The sequence below is a fragment of the Equus caballus genome, chromosome 18, assembly GCF_041296265.1.
Source record: "Equus caballus isolate H_3958 breed thoroughbred chromosome 18, TB-T2T, whole genome shotgun sequence".
In the NCBI taxonomy this organism is placed as follows: domain Eukaryota; kingdom Metazoa; phylum Chordata; class Mammalia; order Perissodactyla; family Equidae; genus Equus; species Equus caballus.
Genome location: NC_091701.1, coordinates 52,691,122 through 52,715,312, shown reverse-complemented (window position 1 = coordinate 52,715,312; position 24,191 = coordinate 52,691,122). Strand labels below are relative to the sequence as shown.

The following is a 24,191-nucleotide window of genomic DNA, read 5'->3' as shown; positions in this document are numbered from 1 at the left end:
ACAGAGTTCTACCATCTTCCTCTGTGCTGAGAGCAAAACTGGAGGAGACATACAACGTGGATTAAGGACAGAAATAGGTGTTGGTGGCTCAGGGCTCAATTCTTTTCTGTACTTGTAATTGCCTTTCTCTGAGCAAATCATAATATTTCATTATCCTAGTTTATTGATTTGGAAAAAGAGCAGTGAAAATAGTGACTTCTTCACAGAGCTGCTATGAAAAGTCACGGAAATTAAGTACTTTGAAAACACTCAGCCAAAGTACCTCACTTAATGTGAACGCTTCAGTGGAATGGCAGTATTTTACCATCCCCACATCCCATGTTAATGACATGTGGGCTAAACGGCCCCCCCCCCCCACCGCCCGGTTCCATTTTACATTCTGTCTCCCTGTCGCTTGTGGATGTGATGTTAGGCAGTTTATACGTATTTTCTGTTTTTGCCTGCTCATCATCTATTTCTCCACTTTCTCTGTTTTTCTTTACAGGCAATCTCTGTGAAACTGCTCAAAAAAGTGCTGTGCCTTCAACCAAGATGTCAGCAGAGACCCAAGCTAGGCCAACTAGACCCTCTTTCCCAGGGATGTGGGAATGAGGGGAGGGCCAGGACGCCTGGAGTAGATTTACCCTGACAGCAGGGTCTTTAGTTGCTGCCCTGAGGTCCCTTTCCAAGGCCTGGGTTCTTTCAGAATTCCTTCAGTTCTCTCAATTCATCATACTCTTCTGATAAATTCCTTTATTCCTTAAGTCAGTCACAGTTGGTTTCTGTTACTTATGACCAAAAAAACGTAGCTTAGATAAGGAGCCTATATAACATGTCCCTGAAGGGAACGGGACTAAAAATTGAGTCCTCAGCACTACATAGAAGCATCTGCACATAGATGACCTTCAGTGGCAGAGCCCTTTCTGGTTTCTTGCCTGCACCAGGATGAGCTCCCAGCCTCCCTGGGGTGCTTTCTCTAAGCATTACAGAACAGCAATTCTTATATGAGGCTCTTATTCCCCGAATGTAAGGACTAGACTTATGCTATCCAATATGGTAGCCATTAGCCACATGTGGCAATTTAAATTTAAATGAATGAAAACTAAATAAAATTAAAAGTTCAGTTCCTCAGTCACAGTAGGCAAATTCAAGGCTGGTGGCTACTGGGCTAGCACAGAGATAGAACATTTCCATCATTGCAAAAGGTTCTGTCGGACACTTTATTTATTTGGTTTCAACAAAATGGGCTTACTTTGGTTTTAGCTAACTGAAGCACAGATAAACATGCTTCATGTAATACATTGTCAGGAAATGTTCTTAAACTCTAATTAAAGGATAAGCTTTTAAAGACATAAGTTGTGAAGAAAAAAGTGACACAGCCCAGGCTTGGAATCCTAAGACCTGGAGGAATCCTGGCCCTGCCACTTACCTTGGGCATGTCACTCCATTGTTTTTGAGCCTCAGAATCCTCATTTGTAAAGAAAAGCTAAAACTAACCCAATGGACTCCGGTAAGAATAAAGTGGTATAACCCGGGTCAATGTTCTTAGCATGGTCCCTGACACACAGAGGGTTGATTCAAAATAGAACAATGAAGAGAATCTAAGCGCTCATAGGGCCAGGTGTGAAGGCAGCGTCTGAGGGCACTAGGTGGTGTAGACGACACCCAGCCATCTGGATTCCCTCCATCTACTGAGAAAAGAATTAGGATTGGACATCACAGGCCTCCCTTGATTCTATTGTTCACTTTCCTGTCTTCTCCTCCTCTCAATATCATTACCCCCACATCTCCCCAGCTGGGCATGGCATGGACTTCCCTCTAGAAACTTCTATTTTAAAAGACAGATATAATGATTCCAACTAATTCTGTAGGAGAACAAGCGAACAAATGACGAAATCAGAATTTGTAAAAAAAAAAAAAAAATAAGCTTAGCGTTTGGGGCTTTGAGTTGTAAAGATGATATGACTTGGACCACTATACTCTCACTCTTTGTTTAGTTTTGTTCGCCTTAGGCTTATCCACATGCTAACTGCTGGAAAAAAAAGTCTAAACTCAATGGTGGTTTTTATTTTTCCTTCCAACAAATCTCAAAGGTCTAATAATGATTACCATGTATGAAGCTAAAAGAGCACAGAGAGATCCTGAATGTGTTAATTTTACTTGAGAAAAATTGAATATGAGCCAGAAAGAATATATAATATATGTAAGTCTCATTAAGCTGTCATTACTTGGAAAGATAGTTTCCAGGCAAATAAATACCCAAATCTTGTTCTTGCAGCTCCCTCTGAACAACATATTCAACCCAAATCTAACCTCACACATTCTGCTGACTTCAAAGAGAATTATGGGTGAACAAGAAAATGAGAATCAGGTAGGGAAATTATAATTCCGAAAAAGAAAAACATGCCATCATTGACTGGACCGCTCAGGAAGAAAGCCATTCTCCTTCAACACATTTACCTGCTCAAAAAGGCCAAAATGTTTTGGGGTCTAAATTTTTGCTTCTTTAAAAATAAAGCAGAACTGGAAAAGATACTTTCACATGCCCCCCAAAGTTGGGGGTGTAACTTATCAATAATATTCACTTGTTTTATTCAATACACATTTTCCGAATGTTCCCTCTGTGCCAGACACTGCACACCAATTGGTCAATTCAACAGACTCTTGAAAAGCTGCCCAAAACAAAGTCAGTTTTCAAGCTGTCTAGAGGAAGTAGCAATAGAATTTCAGGTTTTGTATCTTTGATTTAAGTCAATGGGATAATAATAAAAACAGCAACAAAGCCATCAATTTCAGTATCTAGAGGAAAGGACGGACTAGGACAAATGTGAAAGAAAAGCTACCCCACAATGATAACTTGTATCCATCTCACAGGTTAGTGATCTGATTAATACCACAGCTTAGAGGAAGAACACAAGCAGAGCACAGTCCGTCTGCCAGCTATCCTGACAGAGGTACCGAGGCTGTCTCCAAAGTTAGGGAACTCTCCCTAATAATACTCCCTCATAATACTCTTCCCCATAACCTTCTCTAGCCTACCTCCCAGCTATGTATACTTGTCACCAGCATCACCTTCCAGAGGTAACTTGGCTTCCATTTCTCTACAGAGGTAATGAGGAAGAAATCCTTAAACATGGCATGGAAAAACCATGCTGGAGAGAGCTGGAGAGTGTATGCTGGGGAAAACCGCTCATGTTTCAGAATTTGACAGGGGTGGAAAGCTCAACTCTGCCTGGGCCATGACTTACCTTCGGAGAATGAGATGCGATAATGGCCATATGCCTAAGGAGTGTCTTCAAGTGAATAGAGACTTTTCACAACAAAAGGATATTGGGCCACCAGGGCTGGACAAAGCTGGATATTTGGCATAAAAACACAGTGCATCATAACAAAGTCGTTTAAAACAGAATCTGCAGGAAGAAAAAAACGCAAAGCAGAAAAGGAAATTAGGTTCTTGTAGAAATCTTTAGGAAAGGAGAATATCTGTTCATTGGCTCTTGGTCAATGGTTCTGAGATGTTGGCTTGGGGTTTTGCTGTACAAAGAAGCACTGCATATAAAAATAATAATGTTGACAGAGCCTGAGATCAAAATTCAGTTTCTTAGGACAGTGGACAAAAAGTATAATATTTGAAAAAGAGACAGCCTGTACAAATGGAACTGGTCACCTTAGCCACAATGAATTTTTAAAAAAATACATATAATTAGGGCTGGCCCAGCGGCACAGAGGTTAAGTTCGCACATTCTGCTTCAGCAGCCCGGGGTTCACTGGTTTGGATCCCAGGTGCAGACCTACACACTGCTTGGCAAGCCATGCTGTCTGTGGCAGGTGTACCACATATAAAGTAGAGGAAGATGGGCATAGATGTTAGCTCAGGGCCAGTTTTCCTCAGCAAAAAGAGGAGGATTGGTGGCAGAAGTTAGCTCAGGGCTAATCTTCCTCAAAATAAATAAATAAATATTTTTAAAAGCCCCATATAATTAAAGAACCACCATGGGCAGTATCATGTATGCAGAGTTAAGACATGGTCATTTCTTTGTCTATCTTACACCATGTCTTTTGTCGATATCTCTTTTTCACCTGCTATTTCAAGAGGGAGCAATGAAGGATGAGAAGGCGACAGAATTATAGGAAGTGGAGGTGGTAAGTGCAGAGAATGAGGGAGACAAAAGCAGGAGAAAATGACAAGATAAAGTCTGTGAGCAGCAACTGAAGCAAAACGAAAGCTCTCCAGCAGATTCAATGGCGAATGTCCTATATTTGAAGCTATTTTTCAGGTAGGTAAGCAAGGAGCTGGCAAGAGAAATAAGGCAAGTCCCAAGACAAGCTGCATTTGCTTCATTTTGAATTCACGCTGGTTCTTCAACGCAAAGACAGCACTGTCCAGGCAGCCTTGCTGGGAAAGCATGTGAAGACAGATCTAAAAGCCCTGGGAGTACGCCCACTGACACTTGCAATCCAAGAAGATGCTACGGGGATTTTCAACTAAAAAATGAACTACACTGGCTGAGATCTGAGAAACATCTAACTTTTCAAATGGGAAATGGTAAGAAATAGGAAAATTTTAACTATGTAAATTAGATTTCCAATGTCTATGTTTTAAACAACTTATCTTGGCAAAGTTGGAATCAGGGACAAAAGGTTTAACCATTATACTCATTTTTTAAAAAATTGAGATGTAATTGTCATATAACATTGTATAAGGTTAAGGTGTACAATGTACTGATTTGATACACTTATATATTGCAATATGATTACCACTGTGGCGTTAGCTAAGACCTCTACCATGTCAGATACTACCATTATACTTATACTCATGTAAACCTAAGTGGTGAGTGTGAGCCCAAGCTGTCATTCAGTTGTCACTCAGTGTCAGCAGTCATTTCAGGCCCATTATACTGAGCCAGAGAAGGTGCCAGACAGAAGCTGCATGCAACTTTTTTTGTTAAGTACAAAAGGATTTTGGCTTGTCTGAATTTAACATCTAGAGTCACCTTTATATGTTTTATACATTCTCTGAGGATAGGGGAGGTAACACTTGCTGATAAAGCCTGTGCTAAGGAGTAGTTTAAATGTAGCTAAGGTGGAGATCTGAGTAGGGGACTCCAAGGCTGGGGAGCTGGTCACTCAGCATGGTAACCACCCAGCACCCAAATTTCAAAGTGGCTTTCTTGTTCTCTATGCATACGCAGTAACCCTTGAGAACAGACTTTAAAAAATCATTTCCAACTAGAAAATGATTTCTCAAGTCACTCGATGACAAATGCTGGTCATAGAAGTAAAAAATCTAGGAAACTAATAGTTCTTAGGCAGAAAAGAGATGTTTTGGTAAATTAAGAGAATGTACTGGCAAACCCTGGGGTGTTCATTTCTATGATGTAAACCAGTTTCACTGTCAACTCTGACGTTTCTCACTGTATTGTAAAACACACATGCCAAGGGTCCCCCAGCCCACTGCATCCATGAGTTTCATGGGCCTGAACCAGGATTACTTTTAGTAAACAGAATGACTGTGTGGCACGTTCTTATTTTTTATTATGAGCAGGATACTGACTTATTCTCTATCTCCAAGTCATGAACACTATTTGTGAGAAAATAAAATCAGAAAAACTGTTGGGAATGAAGTTTGATATTAAGTTATGATGTTAAGCTACTTCAAACATCAAACATGGAAGGGTCAGGAACCACATCCCACGTGCCAGCCACAGAACACACTGATTTCTAGGCTTTAATTTTTTAAGAAGCAACAATCTAGTCCCTACTTCTCTTAGAGGTGACTTTAAAAGAAAGATACATTTGTTCTTCATCAAATCTTACAGATCTTTCCTTAGATGCCATAGTCTCTAATGTACCAGAATCTCCCTTTTGAGTCAATATTCACCTTAAGGAAGATGCTGTTTCTCGCATTACGCAATCACACATTCTGGGCAAACAGTTAATCAGATGGGAAAAATCTGCTATATTTTTTCTGACCTTGGGTCCTAGAAATTTGGTTTATTTGAGGTTATGTATGCCTCCTGGAAGCAAGCAAGATGCTAACTGGTCCCTCAAGGGTTTCCTTTCTCAAGAAAAACTTACCACACTCTCCTTGCTTGGACATCTTCAACTATTCCCCAAAGCTTGGTTTTGCATTTAAGACCATCCAGGATCTGTACCCAAATTCTCAGACCTTACCTTCCTTCTCCCACTTATGTATCTGATAGTCTAGAAAAGCAAAACACTTGTTCTCCCTTGTCCACTTCTAGGTCAGAACTAATGCTGTCCCTCAGTGTGGAAGGCTTTGTCCCCATCTCCAGTTACTAGTCACCAGCCTTCCTTCAGGGCCACTTTAAAGGCTATATTCTCCATGACATTTTGCCTGGTCCCCTCAGCCAGTCAGTGCTGCTGAAGCACGGACCACATTCTGCCTGATATTCAAGCTATTTGCACATTCCTTTCTGTCCTCTAGTAGGTTACAAACTTCCTGAGGGCGGGAGGCTGATTTCTTATTCACATTGCGTGGTCCAGAGCATCCAGCTTAGTGGCTGCCCAACAAGAGACTCAACAAATATTGAAGTGAAACTAACTGCCCTGGAGCCAGAGATCCTACCATTTATATCTACTGCTCCCCAGTTAATTCACTACATAAAAAAAACCCCTCAGATAATCTATTTAAAGAATGAGAAACTGGAATGGGGAGATAAAATAGGAAGTAAATCAGTGGTAAAATACTTATAGGAGATATATAATAATAACGATAACTTTGCAAAGAGGATGGAAATGGACTCTGAACTACCACTCAGTTCTTGAGATAAATCTTTGAACTTCTTTTAGTGAGAAATGCTCTTCTATGAGCTCAGTGTGCTTGAAATATTAACCCATTAGTCTGAGAGACAGGCCAGTAGCATAGGATTTGAAAAAATAGTTGAATGTGGACCATTCCAAAGTCACGTACAAGATGGTAACCAAGGTGGAGAATGATATAAAAACTCAGAACACTTAGCTCACTGGTGAGATTCATCTCATGCACCCTCAAATCTCTGGGTCTTAGTTAACAAGACTGGCTTACTGTGAGGTGGCGTGATGGGTTGAGTTTTGTCCTCCAAAAAAGGTCTGTTGAAGTCCTAAACGCCCGGGACCTGAGAATGTGACCTTATTTGGAAATAGGGCCTTTGCAGGTGTTAAGATGACGTCATTAGTGTTTCCTTATAAAAAAGGGAAATTTGGACACAGAGACAGAGGCACAGAGGGAAGACTTTGTGAAGAGGCACAGGGAAAATGCCATGTGAATGAGAAGGCAGAGATCTGGATGATGCACCTACAAGCTAAGGAATGCCAAAGCCTGCCAGCAAACCAGAAGCTGGATGAAAAGCATGGACCATACTCTCCCTCATATCCCTCAGAAGGAACCGACCTTGCCAACACCTTGATCTTGGACTTCCAGTCTCTAGAGCCGTGAGACAATAAATTCTGTTGTGGTACTATGTTACGGCAGCCCTAGGAAGCTGCACAGTGGTGTTTAGTTATACTCTGGGCAGCCCGAGAAGGTACAGCCACAAAGAGAACCATTTTACTCCCAGTTGGAGCAAGGTCGGGCTTTTCATGTAGGCAGCTTCAAATCCTTTATGGGAATAGGCAGGATTTAAATTGCAACCTAACAGAGGCCTACGGAAGGCTACTCCTAATACGTGTGAATGAGACTAAGCCATCTATAAAGGTCAGTCAGGGCTAGAGTGGGCAGAGGACGGTCAGAAGGATTACTCCCTGACTGGGCCACACAAGGATGCTCCTCTAATGTTAATGCATATAATCCCCTTCTACAACTGCTTTGGCTAGACACACTGAGAATGAACTCAGGATATATTTTTTTTTTTTTGAGGAAGATTAGCCCTGAGCTAACATCGGCTGTCAATCCTCCTCTTTTTGCTGAGGAAGACTGGCCCTTAGCTAACATCCATGCCCATCTTCCTCTACTTTATATGTAGGACACCTGCCACAGCATGGCTTGCCAAGTGGTGCCATGTCTGCACCTGGGATCCAGACTGGTGAACCCCGGGTCACCAAGGTGGAACACACACACTTAACTGCTGCGTCACCGGGCTGGCCCCAGGATTTTTTTCTTTTTTTATAATGCTTTGCATGGATTTAATGGATACATGAAACTGTTCTAAGTGTTTACCTGTTGCTTCATTTAAAGCTGGCTCAAGGCGTATTGTTTCTAGAAAATGCTCTAAAATTTTTTCAGGTGTTCCTGACATCACAGTATACCTGGATAAGAAATAAAAACATCATTAGGTTTTAAAAGTGGGCAAATCATTAATAAATAACTTCTCACATACCTACATTGTTTATTTTTGAGATCCCAGGGAACCATGCTGACAACTTCTGGCCCATATGCACCTTAAGGTGAGAGAGACCACGTACCTTGCCGAGGTCACACAGGAAGACAACGGAAAAGCCACAAAGTGAAGTGGTTATTAAAACGTTAATTCTTTTTTCCCTACGCGGAACTAAAGTGAACTTCTTAGAGAGTGGCTCGCAGGCTGGGAACTGAGAAATTTGTTCCAAGGGGAATGAAAGGAACATGTATCTCAGGGCAGTTCAGGACAGGCAGGGGGAGCTGGTGAGAGGAAGCGACAGTAAACCAGGTTATCCATATATGGGTCACTTGTAGCAAAATTTCACTCCCACACTGGATTCCCCTGCCTATTTCTGGAGTGCTGTCTTTCCCAACTGTACGCTGGTATGTGCTTTGGAAAGGCAGCTGAGAATAAAACAAGAGAAAAGAAAACAAAACCCAAAATACCAATGAACAAACAAACAAACCCCAGTAGCATCTGAATAGGAAATAAAACATCAGTAGAAAATCCATGTAATTTATTTCAATGTCCAATATAAATTATTTTGCGGGGGGTGTGTTAGCCATTATTTAAGAAGATCCATCCATGGGGCTCTTCAATCAACAGGAGAGGATTTATTCTTTAAATTGAACGTGGGTTATTTCAAAGTCATATTCACGATGGTAACAAAATGGAATGAACACCATACACACATTGTATAGAAGACATTAAGATGATCTGGTGTTCCTACCCCAAAACTCAGACTTTGCTTTTCCGCTTGGCATTTCACTTGAAGCAAAATGACAGGGAAGAAAAAACAATGGAAATAAAATCCTCTTCTATTCAGAAAGCAGCAGTAGAATTCAGCTCCCGGAGAACCCACATTTCTTCGCCTCCTCACCGACACCCTCTCCCTGCCTGTTTGAGACCTCGCAGGAAGTGTGCTGAGATCCCGAGAATGTCTCTAACATATTTAGTCTCATAGTCTTCACCTCCTGTCCGAGGGAGTGAAGAGGAGCCCACTCAACACATGACCCTGCGACGTGAAAAACGGAGAGCGAGTCGATCAGCCCTGGTACTGAATGAAGCAGCACATGCAGTCCAACTGGAAGGTAACCGGCAGCTGAAGCTTTTCTGTGTGTGCATTTGTGTGTGTGTGTGTGTGTGCACTCAGGGCCAAAAGGAAGCTGAAGAGTTTACATCTTTGAGGAAACCTGTCTTTGGAGCCTAGAGGAGGAGCAGGGGAATTAGAAAAAAATTATCTACTTTAATCTCAAAAGTATGACCTCTTTCTCAAAGTAAATAAGGTAGAAAACAAGGGTTTTTCCTCTAATAGGCAATGACTATTTGAGGAAAGGAGAGGGCATATCTATAAAGGACATTCAACACTAAAATGGAGAAAATTGCTGAGTTCATTCAATAATTCCTGAAATACAGGATTTTTGGACAGCGCTCACCAGATGAGCTGGAAAAGGAGCAGCATCTGGCCACACTAACTAACAAGGAACTGCAGTTGGAGGGGGCATTCAACATCTGTCAAATGCTTACGAGGCCCCAGACAACCAGGTGGGCATTGAATGACATCGTCATCTTTACTCCTGCTAGTCAAATATTATCTTCATTCTGCAGATGGAGAAACCGGGCAGCGAGGGGAGGGGTTAGGCCTGTGGTCCCAGAGTTAGTAAATGTGAGATCTCTGCTGTGAGCCAGGTCTGGCTTCAGAGCACAAGTGTGTGTCTCATAGGGCTGCTCTGCCTGTGCAGCAAGATGCTCGGGGCAGAGGCTCCGTCCAGGTCCCTGGAGCTCCTTACAAACAGGAAGTCTGCTGTGCAATTTAATATCCCCTCTGAAAAGGGCTTGCTTGTTTCTGAAAACAAGTTTTATTTAAATAAGAGTGTAAATATGTAACATAGAAAACCAGTTACTCATTTCACATGGCATTGGACTTGTTGCTAATAAGGGGCAAGCTCCACAGCTGGGTATGTGACTGGTACATCAGTTTGAAATTTGTTACTTTGTCAAAAGCTTAACTCTGATAAAAGATTGGCTTCACATTCTGGTGTTCTTTGTTTGGATATCTCTTAGCTAGGGTATTACGTCTGGTCAAAAAGAATAAAGACCTGAGTGGCAAGCCAGATATCCTATCATGTCACTAGAGAAAAGTGGCCTCTCTAAGCTCTGCCCACCTGGTCAGTCTCGGACGCCAGGGCATCTTTCTTTTGCTGTCAAAGGCTCCCTCTAGTGGTACAGCTGCCATGGCAGCCTCACCTCATCCTCTCCCTCTTCTCAGCTCCACAGATGGCTGTTCAGGTGGTGACATTCTCTTAGGGCAGGGATCTCTGGAGAGGGAGGGCCAGGGAGCCTCTGGCCAGACATAGCCGGCTGGGATCTGGCAGCTATGGGTTTGGCGGAAACATCACTTCATTGCTTTGTTTCAGGCTGCCCAGTGCCGGGAGCCTACTTCTTGACCCCTGTTTAACTGAGGGACTTGAAGACCAGACAGGGTGGCTCTTTTCAGTTTACTGCACCAAGGAGCTACTCTAGTTGAAGTTCAAGAGAGCCCCAATTGGTTACACTATCCAAGCTGTGAGGTTTTAAGACTGTGCCAGAAGATCTTTTCCTCCCCCCAAGTGTGGCAATGAGGACACTTCTATCTGCACCTAGAACCAAAAGAGAGGTGGGGGAGGGGGACCTGAAAGAGACCCTTTCTGCAAACAAGATGGAGCTCAGCAACTGGGTGGTTGTTAGTCTAAGGAAAAAGCAACTCAGTAACTAAAATAGGGAGAGCTTTCAAATTCTCTCTTAAGAAAACCACCTAAGCACAGAGCAGAAGATATCCACAATGGTAAATGTATGAGGGCTCCATCTAGTGTATCCATCATGAGACATACTGTCTTGTTATTGACATTTTACTATCACATTCAGAGTTGAGTGGCTTGGGGAGAGTCAGGCAGTTTCGAAAGTTTAAAATGTATACATAAACTATTCTGGATTTCTCAGGAGAAAAATGAATCCAAACAATAATATTATTAGCACCAACATGGTGACCCTCTTTGAAAAGCTCAAAAAGCACAATTTCTGAGGAGACAGAGGCCCTAATGGTTCCTAAATTTTAAGTCCGTCCATAGACATGGTTGTTGTCATGTTATTGAAGTTTTCCAGAAGATCAGGCCTAAATTCACTTACCCAGCCCCCCTTTCCAACTCTGGTCTGGTATGGAAAAGCTCAACGTGGACAATGACCCCTTGAGAGAGTGGCTTTTTACTCTTCAAGGAACTGATTTTGTGGGTGCATTATTTTGTACTCATTGATATGTCTTAAATGGTGTGGTGTGAACACACACAAGGTTTTGAATTATAGATGAAATTTGGATCGGTGTACAGGACACGAATAAGGAGATACAAGGGAAATCAGATCCAAGTCTAAAACAAATTTAATGCACATGGCCTCCCCTTTCCTGTTCCCTTTAGTTTGATTTCATTAAAACAATCAATATTTGGAGGGCACTCTGAATGCAAGATGTTGTAACAAGCAAACACTTTTGATCACTTCCCCACGATATAAAGATGCGAAGGAAAGGGACCTCCAGCGACCTTTTGGTGAAATGTTTCAAGGTTAAGGAGAGTTTTTAAGGCTTACTTTTCCAGGTAGCAAAATTGTCCTGAGCCATCTGAGGCATTTTTAAAGAATGCAGATTACCCCTGTAAAATGGTCTAGTTATATTTAAGAGCACTAAAGAAAATCTTTGGGGGTAGTCCCAACATTCCATAAAAAATGTTTTCATTCTCATCTTCCTCTGTGGGCTGAAGGGACAACTGTTGAAAACACTTGAGCAAGAACATTTTCAAGAATGAATGGTAGTGAAAAATAAATAATAAAGGATTCTGGATGGTAATTTTATACATTTGTAAGTCAAAGGATAGTTTTTTACATAGTCTATTTTATTTCAGCCCTTCTGAAATATACTGGTTTGCAATGTTGACGAGATAGTGTTGAGGATATCGTATTTTGCTATAATAACTTGCAAGGCTGAAGGAGCAAAAGCATTGAAGTTGGTCAAGCCAGACCTGAGTCCCAGCTCTACCATTATAAGCTTTATCATCTTGGACAAGCAACTTGCTTCTCTGAGCCTGTATTTCTCCATCTGTTAAAAGGGGTTGTGATAAGGATTAGATAAAATAAGCTATGACTATTCAACAATATTATATTTCTTCCTGCCTTCTTTGAAAATATGTTGATTTATCCAGATGAAAACGTCTGAGGCTTTTAGTCTAAACAATAAAAATGCATCCATTATGGTGAGTGTCCTGATTAAAGGAAACACCCCATTTATGTGTCAAACAAAGGAAAATTACTCGGGGTGCATTCTTTTTCAACATATTATTCAGTAACGTGTCTTTAGCTACAGAATTGCTGTTTTTATTATTCCAAGATTGTAAATTAATCTTTATTTTAAAAACTAGATTCTGTAATTTTCTACAATTTCTTAGAGCTATGTTTCCTAATTCTCCTATCTTATCATTCAAATCTTGGTATTTTTGATGAAAAATTCTCATGCAGGAAGTTGCAGCAAAAGATGGAACTGAACACAGAAATACTGAAAAAGACTCAGGTTAAACAGGGGACCTGAGAAACGTGAACCAAACGCCCTTTTGACATTAGCAGGAATAAGTAGGGATGAGGCCAAGTGGATGCTTCTGGGCTGCAATCAACAGACTCTCTTATATTGGAAGTCTGGGTCTCCCTTAAAGATGCTCACTCTGATAACAAGATGAATACACTTCTTGAGAAATCCTCCATATGAAATTCAAATACCAAAGGTTCTCATCACCTAGGGGCCTAAGTATCCTGTGAGCTGCCCGGCATTCCCATTTCCATTGTTCTTTCTCTTCCAAAGCTATTACAGTTGGACACTGTATACCAAGAGCGTTTTTAGAGTAGAGGAATATTCTCCCTCCAATTACTCTAGGCAGCACCAAGCTCAACGCAGTGCCAGAAATGGATACATTATACTCCACAAGATGTGTGATTAGTCAATAGAGAGAAAAAAAGCCACATGCATTGCCATCTTCCGCAAAAAATGAGACCATGCTATTGTAGAAATGATGATACCATGTGAAAAGGTTAATCATAGTCTGGCAATCGCAGCGTTGGACGCAAACCTACTTTTGCTGAGGCTGTGAGTTTCCTTGATTAGAAGCCCTGTTCCCTGCTGGGACCTTCTCCAGCACCAAGACATCTTGGTCATGTTCTTTAAGTCTGACTGTATTCGCCTCAACGTCCTGCAAATACAAATTACACCACATACAGATGCTGCTGTTTTCTCAGACAATGAAAAAAAATTCAAATGCTTCAGAAACTCATTTGGTGCTTGTGATGCTAATTGTTGCGTCTACAAATTAAGTCATTTTCAAAGTCAAGGGCTGCAACGGTCACAGAGAGGACCAGATGAGGTTTGAGGCATGTGATTTTAAAACTTTGCTTCCCCCCCCCCACCCCACCCGGATTCAGGAAAACAGCAAAGTAGAGAGGATGTGGCTGTGCTCTGAGAAACCTTTCGGAGAGGGTGGTAGAGCAGGAAGATGGGAGAGCAAATGCACCGATTCTTATCAAAAGATGTGGCAAACAGCACTCAGCTGTGGCAAAGTTCTTTCATTCTGATTTTCTTCTGAGGGTATTTAGTTTTCACAGCAGTAGCACCTTTTCTCTCTAATCAAAAGACATTGTTATTTTTTAAAAAATCAGTTTGAAATGTGTTAAAAACATTATTCGGTTATTTTGAATAATTTTATAAGTTACATCAGTGATAGTGGTCTTACTTAATCTATTCTTTCAAAGAATCTTTTGGCTGAGTGTAAACTCCATGTGTGTAAACTTCAAAGAGTTAGTAGTTTACCTCTAAATTTCAATGTCATTTTAATAATTAATTTAAAAAATTTAATGTGCTTTTTCTCATCATTTGGTTCTCATTTTAAGAGAGATTAGATAAGAATCAAGTCAAATTCCACGTGGTATTTTTTCTGTTTTAGTCAGTGGTATAATTTTTTTTTTTTTTTTTTAAAGATTTTATTTTTTCCCTCTTCTCCCCAAAGCCCCCCGGTACATAGCTGTGCACTCTCCGTTGTGGGCTCTTCTAGTTGTGGCACGTGGGACGCTGCCTCAGCATGGTCTGATGAGCAGTGCCATGTCCGCGCCCAGGATTCGAACTAACGAAACACTGGGCCGCCTGCAGGGGAGCGCGCGAACTTAACTACTCGGCCACGGGGCCAGCCCCGTCAGTGGTATAATTTTTAATTTAACTTTCTCTGCAGTAAGAGAATACATTCCTAAGGGAAATTTTGCTGTCAGAAATTTTGCCACCAAAAGCAAATGTGGCTCTGTAGGGATAGGTGTCCATGCATAAGGAATGGAAAATGACACTGTAAATCATCGTTGAATAATGTCAAACGTAGCAGAAAGCACAGAAGCTGCATTTAGGACTCTAGGGTAGGACAGAGGAAGATGCTAAGGCTGGGAGAGGCTGAGAAGGGAGTCTGCTCTGTGAGCCAGGAGGCAAGGGAAAGGAACAAAGTGATCCTAGAGGGAACAGTCTCAATGAGTGGTCTCAAGCTGGGGTGAGATCACCTGAGAGGACTGGGGTGATGGGACACTGTCATTATCCCCAGCAGTCCACAATTAGGCTTCTACCAGCCAGAGCTGGGTTGTTGCTCCCAAAGAACCAGGACCTGCTTGGTGGCAAAAGACCAGGGACCATCTCTTCTAAACATCATCCACTCTCACAAACCTTAACAAGTTTACCTTAGGCCCATCTGCAGAGCCAACTTTAAGTGCAATTTCATGGCTCCTTCTACCACCTCCATTATTCTTCACCTACTTGCCGATATCTGAAATTCTTTTAGCGTGAATCGATTTGACATAAAGTACTTGCAATGAAAATGTTTGGTTGGAGTAACCCATGATTGATGTTATTTCGCACTAAAATATAATTACTCAATAAATCAAGAGAGTGTGTGGTGATATGAGAAAGGCTCAGATTTGAGATTCAGATCTTTGAGAAAGGTCCAGAAGAGACAGGAGGTAGAGGCTAGGAAAGGAGGCCTAGGATAGAGAAAGACGTGGAGGGTGAGGGGAGGAAGGACACAAAAAGGGAAGACAGGATTGCCAAAGAGAAACGTCTCAGACTTTGACACTTTGCCAAGGCAATCCCTATTTTTCTTCAGTTCTCACGGACTGGTTCAGATGTGTGTAGAGTTATCTGGTCCAGCACAGCGTGCCACCTGTGCAGCTTTACTGAACTGTCCACCTTTGGACCCCAGAACGCACACCAGCACATTGAATGTCCCAGGTTTGTAACCCAGGCTTTTTGTTCCTTGAGCATTCATTAATCACAGTACTGCTCAATTAACACTACGATCAAGTCTTCACTTATCTGACAAAAGGATAAACGGGATACCCCTCAGCCACACTTTGCCTTAGACTCACCCTCAGGATTCGGTTGAAATCCTCCTTGTCCACTCTTAAGAAATGGCAATTATCTTCTCGCAAGACGATGGAGGCAGCTCTCGGGGCGTCGTTCACTAGTGCTAGCTTGCCAAAGTCATCTCCCTCATGCAGGGTGCAGACCACACCCTGGAGAGAGCAGAACATTCAGAAGATGATCCCTGAAATGGGGCAAACACCCCCCCCGCCTCACACCACAGACCCTTTCCCCTAAAACACTGCATATATAAATGAGCTGTACTCAGGGGTACCAAAGGAGGGTCACATAATTCAATTATAATGTTTCATTTTTCTTTCATTGAATAATACGGGCTAGGGCCTAACTTAAATGTATACATTATATCTATAAGGAGATGAGCCCCAGAAAGTTCAATACAACTCTGAGTAGGATGGTTTATGATTAGAGATGCTATAATGTCTTTCCTACATCGAGTAACAACGTTGTTGCAGTTTAATCGTAGCACTACATTGTTAATACTTAAAGTGATGCTAGTAAATGGAGCACAATAAAGTTTCAAAAAGAAAAAGATATATATATATATATATATACCTTGCCATAAATGACTACATTCACCGATCCTTTTAGAATAATGTACCAGGAGGTACCTTCTTCCCCCTGGTTGAACACTAGATACAAAAAGATGAAAAGCCTTATGACAAGAATGGAAGCACATCAATATAAATTACAGCTCATCAAACCATCATTTGTAAGTCCCCAGAATTACACATTTATTCCAGAAGGGAAAAAACATTACTGGCAAATACTAACTTATTCAGATGGAATATGATTTCCTTTTCTATAGAACATGAAAGGAACAGAAATACTGCACTACTTGCTATGCCCTAAGATAGGTATTTACTAGAGATCAATTCACCAGCAATCCATTTCTTAAAGCAATAAATACACTTTCCCTCACAATTCATCAAAGCTTATTATGCTACAGAAAATAGTTTTTAAAAGTAATCTGACCAGTAATGTGAAGTTTGAAAACATGCAAATCAGCCCTACATATTGTTTATGAATACCTATCCACACATGTTTTAAAAAATGGGTTGGAATGATAACTATGTCCTGTAGGGTAGGAGTTACCTTGGGGAGGGAGGGAGAAGAATGAGATAAAGGAGGAAATAAGGGGCCTTCAACTGTATGTGTATAATTTCATTCTTTAGAAAATATGAAAAAAATCTGGCATAATGTCAGGGTTTGATAAAGATTAAAAAGCTGTTAGTAATAATCTCTAGTTTTTTGTTTGAAATATTTAAATATTTCATAATAAAATAAAAACAATCAGTAAGTTTGAGTGAAAAGAATGAAAGAGAAGTTGTAAGTCATCAGTGATTGTAAAAATAAAAGAATTAAAGTAAACCTTTAAAATTTAAAGAAAGGACATTCTTACTAAGACACATGTCAGTGTTGGAAACACCCGAGGACTGAAAGTAAAACATTTTGAAATATAATTTTTAATTCTTTTTGCTTTTACAATTCATGTTCTCTGCTTATTTGACTAACACAAAGAGTGAGATTTTCCAGAGATTGTTTCTGGAAAACTTAACAGGTGTCCATTAAAAAAGCGTTCCATGTCTCCCTAGGTCTAGGCAGCGTCAGTTTAAATGACATGAACATTTTTCTTTCTTGCAGAACTTCTGAGGACCTTAGCGTGCTGATGCATCTTATGATTCTTCAAGAGAGATTAGGGAAGGTGGCATTTCCTAACCGGAGTAGACCACTAACAACGTTTTTCAAAAAAAATTTTGTAGGACATGTGGGAAATGCCAGCCTAAATAATTTTGTTCATGCTTATTAATATCAAATTTTAACTTCTCGCTTCCAGATATGATCACAGAATTAAACTACAACCTGGATTCTGGAGAGATACTATATATTAACACTGCATAAGTATTTGGGGCAAAGAAATTCTCTCAGGCTTGGAGCTGATAGCGGATAGACAGAAGGAAAAGAAAGCAGGAGAGTTTAACATTTTAACTAGCAAGGTCGAGATAGATTAGTTCCTCTAAAGCCACAAATGGAAGTGAGGTCACCGTGAAAGGGTGCCTAGGGTCCTGCCTGAAGAGCAGAGACTTCATCCCACCCTCTTTACAGACTGCCTGGAGCCAGTAGGGTCGGGCTGGCAACCGCTCCCAGGCTGGGACCAGAAAACCACCGTGCTGCGCAATAGCAGACACGCACAGGGAATAATCACAGCCGAGAACCACAAAAGTGCCAGAGGACAGCCTGCCCGGTTAGACCCAGGCCCAAGAAAGGGGAGCGTTTGCAGTCAGGTTCCTGCGGCACATGCTCGCGAGGGGGCTGGCCAGGTGCCGTGTTCCACGACAGCTGTCACTTACACACGGTTCCTCCTTTGGCGTGCGACTCAAAAATGAGAACACCTGCCAACTCCCGTTTCACCTAGAAGAAAAAGAGAAAGAACATGAAAGGCCGTACTTGACGGGGGAAGGGGCTCGTTCCCTTTCCAGACCGTGCGAACTGCACCCTCTTCCCACACAGCCATCTCCCACCTCGCTTGCTGCTACTCTCATCCAGAACCACTTTCCAGAAATCTGCCCCTAGATTCTTAAAGCTCTTACAAAATCTATTTCATAAGCTAACTCATACAAGACAATCTGCCTACATACCGTCTAAAACATGGCTTCACACGTATGATCTAGCAATTTCTCTGCCTTTTATCTTGGGAGAGAAGGTGAGAGCATCTATAACATCATATGATGCTGTTACTATTAGAGGCTCTTCCTTGCATCACACATAATGCATCATTGCAGATGTTGGAAAATCCAATGTCTTGAAGCTGAATAATTAAGCTTAAACATGTGAGCAGATATATATTCCTAGATAGCTAATTTGTTTTTAAATTCCAAATTATGGTTCCAAATTATGGCTCCACGTCCCTAAGAATCAAGTAACCTGAGAATTTCCTCAGTGCCTGGGTCCCCGGGGTTGGAGGTAGAAGTGGAGACTGCCCACCATCCTCCCAATCCCACCAAGATTGGGAAAATCAGAACACGTGCATGCCGAGGACCGGGAGCACGGGTGGGAAAAGGGGTCCTCCTTCACTTCCCTCTACAGCATCAGCTCATGGAGCCTCAGCTGCTTGCCCCTACATATGCAGGAGCTCCCCTGGTGAGGGTCCAAGGCACTAGACCTGTCCCACCACGGAGAGAGTGAGGATGACACGGGCAGTAGTAGGCAGGAGGGGAGGCTGGGCTGGACCAGACTCCTGTATACTCTATGTAGGTGAGGCAGCTTCCAGACCCCAACTAGTACGGGGGGAGGAATGTGAAGGCAACTCTGTCTGGGTCGAAGGGCAAAAGGTTTGGGGATCTTCTGCTCAGGGTTGTGGCGAATGCCTCACTGCTCTCGGCAGAGACCTGAATCCCCAGGGCAGGGACCGTCGGCACTGCCACTACATGACAGCATAACATCACCAAGTGAGCTGGGAATGAAAGACAAATTAGGCATGTAGATAATGCTGAGGGAATTCAGTACAGTAGTCCCCCCTTATCTGTGGTTTTAGTTATCTGCAGTCAACCATGGTTGACTATTAAAAATATCAAATGGAAAATTCCAGAAATAAACAATTCAAACATTTTAAATTGCATGCCATTCTGAGTGGCATAATGAAATCTCGTGCTGTCCCGCTCTGTCTGGTCTGGGATGTGAATCATCCCTTTGTCCAGTGTATCCTCACTGTATACGCTACCCGCCCATTACGGACTTAGCGGCCATCTCGGTTATCAGATCCACTGTCAGGGTATTGCAGTGCTTGTGTTCAAGTAACCCTTATTTGACTTAACAATGGCCCCAAAGTGCAAGAGTAGTGATGCTGGCAATTCAGATATGGCCAAGAGGAGCTGTAAAGTGCTTCCTTTAAGTGAAAAGCTGAAAGTTCTTGACTTAATAATGAAAAAAAAAAATCAAATGCTGAGGTTGCTAAGATCTACGGTAACTTTTATTACAGTATATTGTTATAATTGTCCTATTTTATTATTAGGAGCTATGGTTGTTAATCTCTTACTGTGCCTAATTCATAAATTAAGCTTTATCATAGGTATGTCTGTGTAGGAAAAACATAGCATATATAGGGTTCAGTACTATCTGTGGTTTCAGGCCTCCACTGGGCTCTTGGAACGTACCCCCTGCAGAGAAGGGGGGGCTACTGGATATAATCCATGAATGTTAAAACTTCTTCTTTTTCTTCTTCTTTTCCTTATTGAATTGTTAGCATCCAGGAGACTCGTGTTGCCTAGAAATCATGTTCTCCATAGAGAACCTCCTACGTTAGGAGGCGTATCTGCCCCTATTCAGAGGCCAAATCTCCGTCCACTGCTTCCCTAAACACCCTCATCAGGTATAAGTTCAGAGTCAGATGGAGCCATTGGGCTATTTTGCACTGGCAGGTACTGCTTTTCTGCCCTAACATATCTGAACTAACGCTCTCTTGAACCTCCTGCTTCCTTTCTGAAGAGGGCAGCAAACCTGGGCAGAGCCAGCCCCTCGGGCCAGGATAGGTCATCTTGATTTCTCTCCTTCCTCCCTCCGGCTCTATATTTCACTGAACGGTCTCAAGTCCCTCTTAAAGGCCTGACTCTCCTGTCTCTGTGTGCAGGTTCCAAGGCTCGGATTTGGAAGGATGAAGCCCATGTTCCAATCCTACTCACATCACACTGCTTTGGAGTTTAGGGCACATGGGCAGCTACTAATAATCAGCTCTCGGTGATCGTTCTTGGGTGTAACTTCCTTAGCATCTCATGAGAAAGAGTGGGGAGACTTAAGAGGTAGAATTCAGGAGTTCCTACTCCACGCAACATACCATAATACTCTCTTCCAGTCCCACCAGTGTATTTAACTCAAAGTCCCCCTGAGCATGCTCAGTCAGAGACAACTTACAGTGGTGGAAAGGTGGGATAAGGCTTTAATGTGAAGGAGCTCTTCGTAGATAATTTCTAGGTCATCCACAGTCCTCTGGCCAGGTCTACAAAGAGAAAAGTAACAAGGAAATAATGAGAAAAACGTCATCACTACAGCTTGAAAATAGAAACGGGTTCAGGGGTAAGTTAGTTCAGGGATTTCTTAGGAGAAATCTTTATAAAAAGATACTGGCTGAGGGAAAGATTATGCCATTATAATCGCTAAAGGGGTTTTTGACATAAATGTACTCCTTGATAGAAGGACAAGGAAGAAATCAGATGTGCATACAGCCCTGCTCCGTTCCAATCTGAGGGAAGAACTCTCTGCTTACACTGTAGCTGCCTAACTTATCCCTCACTCTGTGGATGGTTACTCTAAAAAAATTGCTTTTCATTACCACCTTAATCAATAATGACAAAACTTGTCTTCTAACACCACTCGGAACAATTGGTTTCATCAATTGCATGATTGATCCAAATTCCTTGCGATCCTGTGTGATATCTTAGCTTAACAGAACAATAGTGCTGCTCTCACTAGTGTTTCAGGTTATGTAATATCCTTCTACCAGAGAATTCAAATAATGGATGTAGACAGACTCAACATTTCCTACCCACCCAAGAGGAGGTGAGGGCATGAGATGAGCCAAAAGCAAGTAAGTGCCTGGGATTAGTAAGAGAGAGAAAGTAGGGAGGTATACATTCACATTTCCCAAATTTTGTTCCATGAACGACTCTGTTCCATGCGATGTTAATCAGTGTAAAGTTTTTTCCTATAATTTATCATAAAACTAGGATCCAGTAATCTGCCTTTCAGGATGGGGTATGGGGGTGTTATGGGCATTTTGGCATGGGAAGACTGGATGGATTCCTCATCACCGTTCATGTCGATAATTTTTCTGGAATCACTAACAGTATGTACCCATATGTCAATGATAATAGATCTGACTGGTCAGGAATTTGGACTTCCTATTGCTCTCTGCAATATAAAGACCCCGACTATGTTTTTGAAACTTAAAAACAAACAAATGGGTCATTAATTCTAAGAGCACTAGGACGTCAATCTCCTCACTGACAAATAGGAAGCATACACCCCCAGCCAATGGCTGCAGTCATGATCATTACCTTAAATAACCCGTCAGTCTATTTTATGCATTTTATCCTAAAATTTCAACAATTTACAGTATTATTCAATGTTACCGTATATTAAACATTTAAACCTTAATGAGCTCTGATGGTATTCCATTCTGAATTACATTCCATTCTAAAAAGTGTGTCTTGGTCAAATAATTCGGGGAGTGGTGGTGTACTAAAGAGAGCACTGGATTTAGAGTCTGAAAATTAAGTTTAACTTCAGCGTAAGCATTCACTAGCTATGTGACATCAGAGCCCCAGTCTCATCTGTAAACTGGGGACGATACCTTCCTGAAAGAGATGTGAGAGCTAAAGGAAGCAGCGAATGTGAAGATATTTGCATATTTATTTAAGTGAAAAAAAAATCCAGTAAAGTGATATTCAGAACTCAAACTCTTGCATAAGAAATGCAAACTTAGGGCCTGGCCCAGTGGTGCAGGGGTTAAGTTCACATGTTCTGCTTTGGCAGCCAGGGGTTCACCAGGCCGGATCCCGGGTGTGGACCTATGCACTGCTTGTCAAGTCATGCTGTGGCAGGCGTCCCACATATAAAGTAGAGGAAGATGGGCATGGATGTTAGCTCAGGGCCAGTTGTCTTCAGAAAAAAAGAGGAGGACTGGCGGCAGATGTTAGCTTAGGGCTAATCTTCCTCAAAAAAAAAAAAAAAAGAAAGAAACGCAAACTTACAAATAAAGTATGACATTTGATCCAGCAAATTACCTCTGAAACTTAGTCAATTATTAGATAAGTACTTTTAGCCATCAAACTGAATTGTAAATATTGTAAATAGTTAATTGGATTAAACAATTTTTGTATCCATATTACAATACGAGGAAGATGACAGATCAACTGGGGGCTAACGAGAGGAAGAAAACTCTTTGCATACCTTGCACATTACCTTCTCAAGGACAGCTTTAACACGAACAAAAGAATATGACATCCTTCTCTTACAGGATCAACGGAGGATGTATTTCCTAATCCTGACTGTGCAAAGACAGGTACTAAATCCATGACCCAGGGCGACGCCAGCCAGGTTCACCTCCCGCCAAGGATCATCACTGAAGGACACAACTGTGCTCCAATCTAGTGCTTACTGGTGGAACTTAGAAAGTATGGGACTCATAAAGACAGCAAAGAAAGAGATATGGCCACAGGGACTCTGAAGGAGACAGGCCCTCTTAGCAAGGGGCCTAATCTACTACTTGACTTAGACATGGGAAATTTGAAACTAGGACCCTTCCGGATTTAAAAGTCAATTGAGTCACCTCAGTCCATCTACGACCATAGAGGCAGCTAATGTGAAAGTCTCAAGGTAGGCGTAATAGGATTACGGCTCTCCAGCACGAGGAGCAGCCCTGCTGTTCTGGCTGCTTGACATCAGCTGCAAATCGCATGGCCCCTCCTAGAAGCTTGGCTAAAAGAGAAAACAGTTTCCAAGTCTCATGCTCACCTTTGTGGGGTAGGCTGTTATGGAGGGAGGAGAAAAACTCAGTTGGGAAAAGAAATGGTTAGAATTTAGCTCTAAAATCTTGACAGATTCAAAGTTGGAATTTTGGGAGCAGATCTCCATGAGTTTAGGAGGAGTGTTTACATAACATCAACGTGAAAGTTTAGAATCAAAGTGAGTTTAGAATCTACAAATCCTATTATACTAAAAACGATTATAGGGGCCAGCCCCATGGCCCAGTGGTTAAGTTTGGAGTACTCCACTTCAGTAGCCTGGGTTTGGTTCCCAGGTGTGGACCTACACCACTCGTCAGTGACCATGCTGTGGTGGTGACCCACATACAAAATAGAGGAAGACTGGCACAGATGCTAACTCAGGGCAAATGTTCCTCAAGCCAAAAAAAGGAGGAAGATTGGCAACAGATGTTAACTCAGGGCAAATCTTCCTCAGCAAAATAAATAAATCAATCAATATATTTTGTCCAAGAGTTAAAACATACAATGAAGAACTCTGTCAGATCCTCAATGCAGCATATTAAAAATTTGACCTAGTGGTTCAAGGCTTCCCTTTGCGCCATGACAGTTCGTCTTAGGACCTGCACCACAGTGTGGGAGAAGAGAGGTAAAGATGGCAGCATTCAAGCTATTCTTGAAACCTACTCCACTTCCCGCTGCCCCACACCATTGAGCACTGCCTGAAGCTCCCTTCTCCCATGCTGCCCACTCCAGGCTCTCCTCCTGCTCTCCTAAACATCTCTTCTCAGTGTCTTTTCTGGTCAGTTGTTCTTTTGTTCATCTCTTGAATTGTGCTGTACCCCAAGGCTCTGCCCTCACCTCTGTTCTCATTTTGTTCCACCTTCTCTCCCTGGAGAAATCCCCAACTTTCATCTACAG

General features: G+C 41.9%; 1 protein-coding gene across 20 annotated transcripts in view; it reads right to left on the bottom strand.

The window, feature by feature from the left end:
• RAPGEF4 (Rap guanine nucleotide exchange factor 4) overlaps positions 1–24,191 on the bottom strand; it is a 296,495-nt gene that overhangs the window by 44,469 nt on the left and 227,835 nt on the right. For 19 of the 20 annotated variants that reach the window (XM_023622000.2, XM_070242008.1, XM_023621998.2 and 16 more), the window contains 7 exons: positions 20,701–20,785; positions 18,144–18,204; positions 16,348–16,424; positions 15,780–15,926; positions 13,464–13,579; positions 8,138–8,226; positions 3,311–3,389 (listed from right to left, as the gene is read on the bottom strand). In XM_023622000.2, coding sequence (XP_023477768.1) covers positions 3,311–3,389; positions 8,138–8,226; positions 13,464–13,579; positions 15,780–15,926; positions 16,348–16,424; positions 18,144–18,204; positions 20,701–20,785 — 654 coding nt within the window. Of the gene's footprint in view, positions 1–3,227; positions 3,390–8,137; positions 8,227–13,463; positions 13,580–15,779; positions 15,927–16,347; positions 16,425–18,143; positions 18,205–20,700; positions 20,786–24,191 lie in introns of all 20 variants that reach the window. The other variant, XM_070242021.1, reaches the window with a different exon arrangement.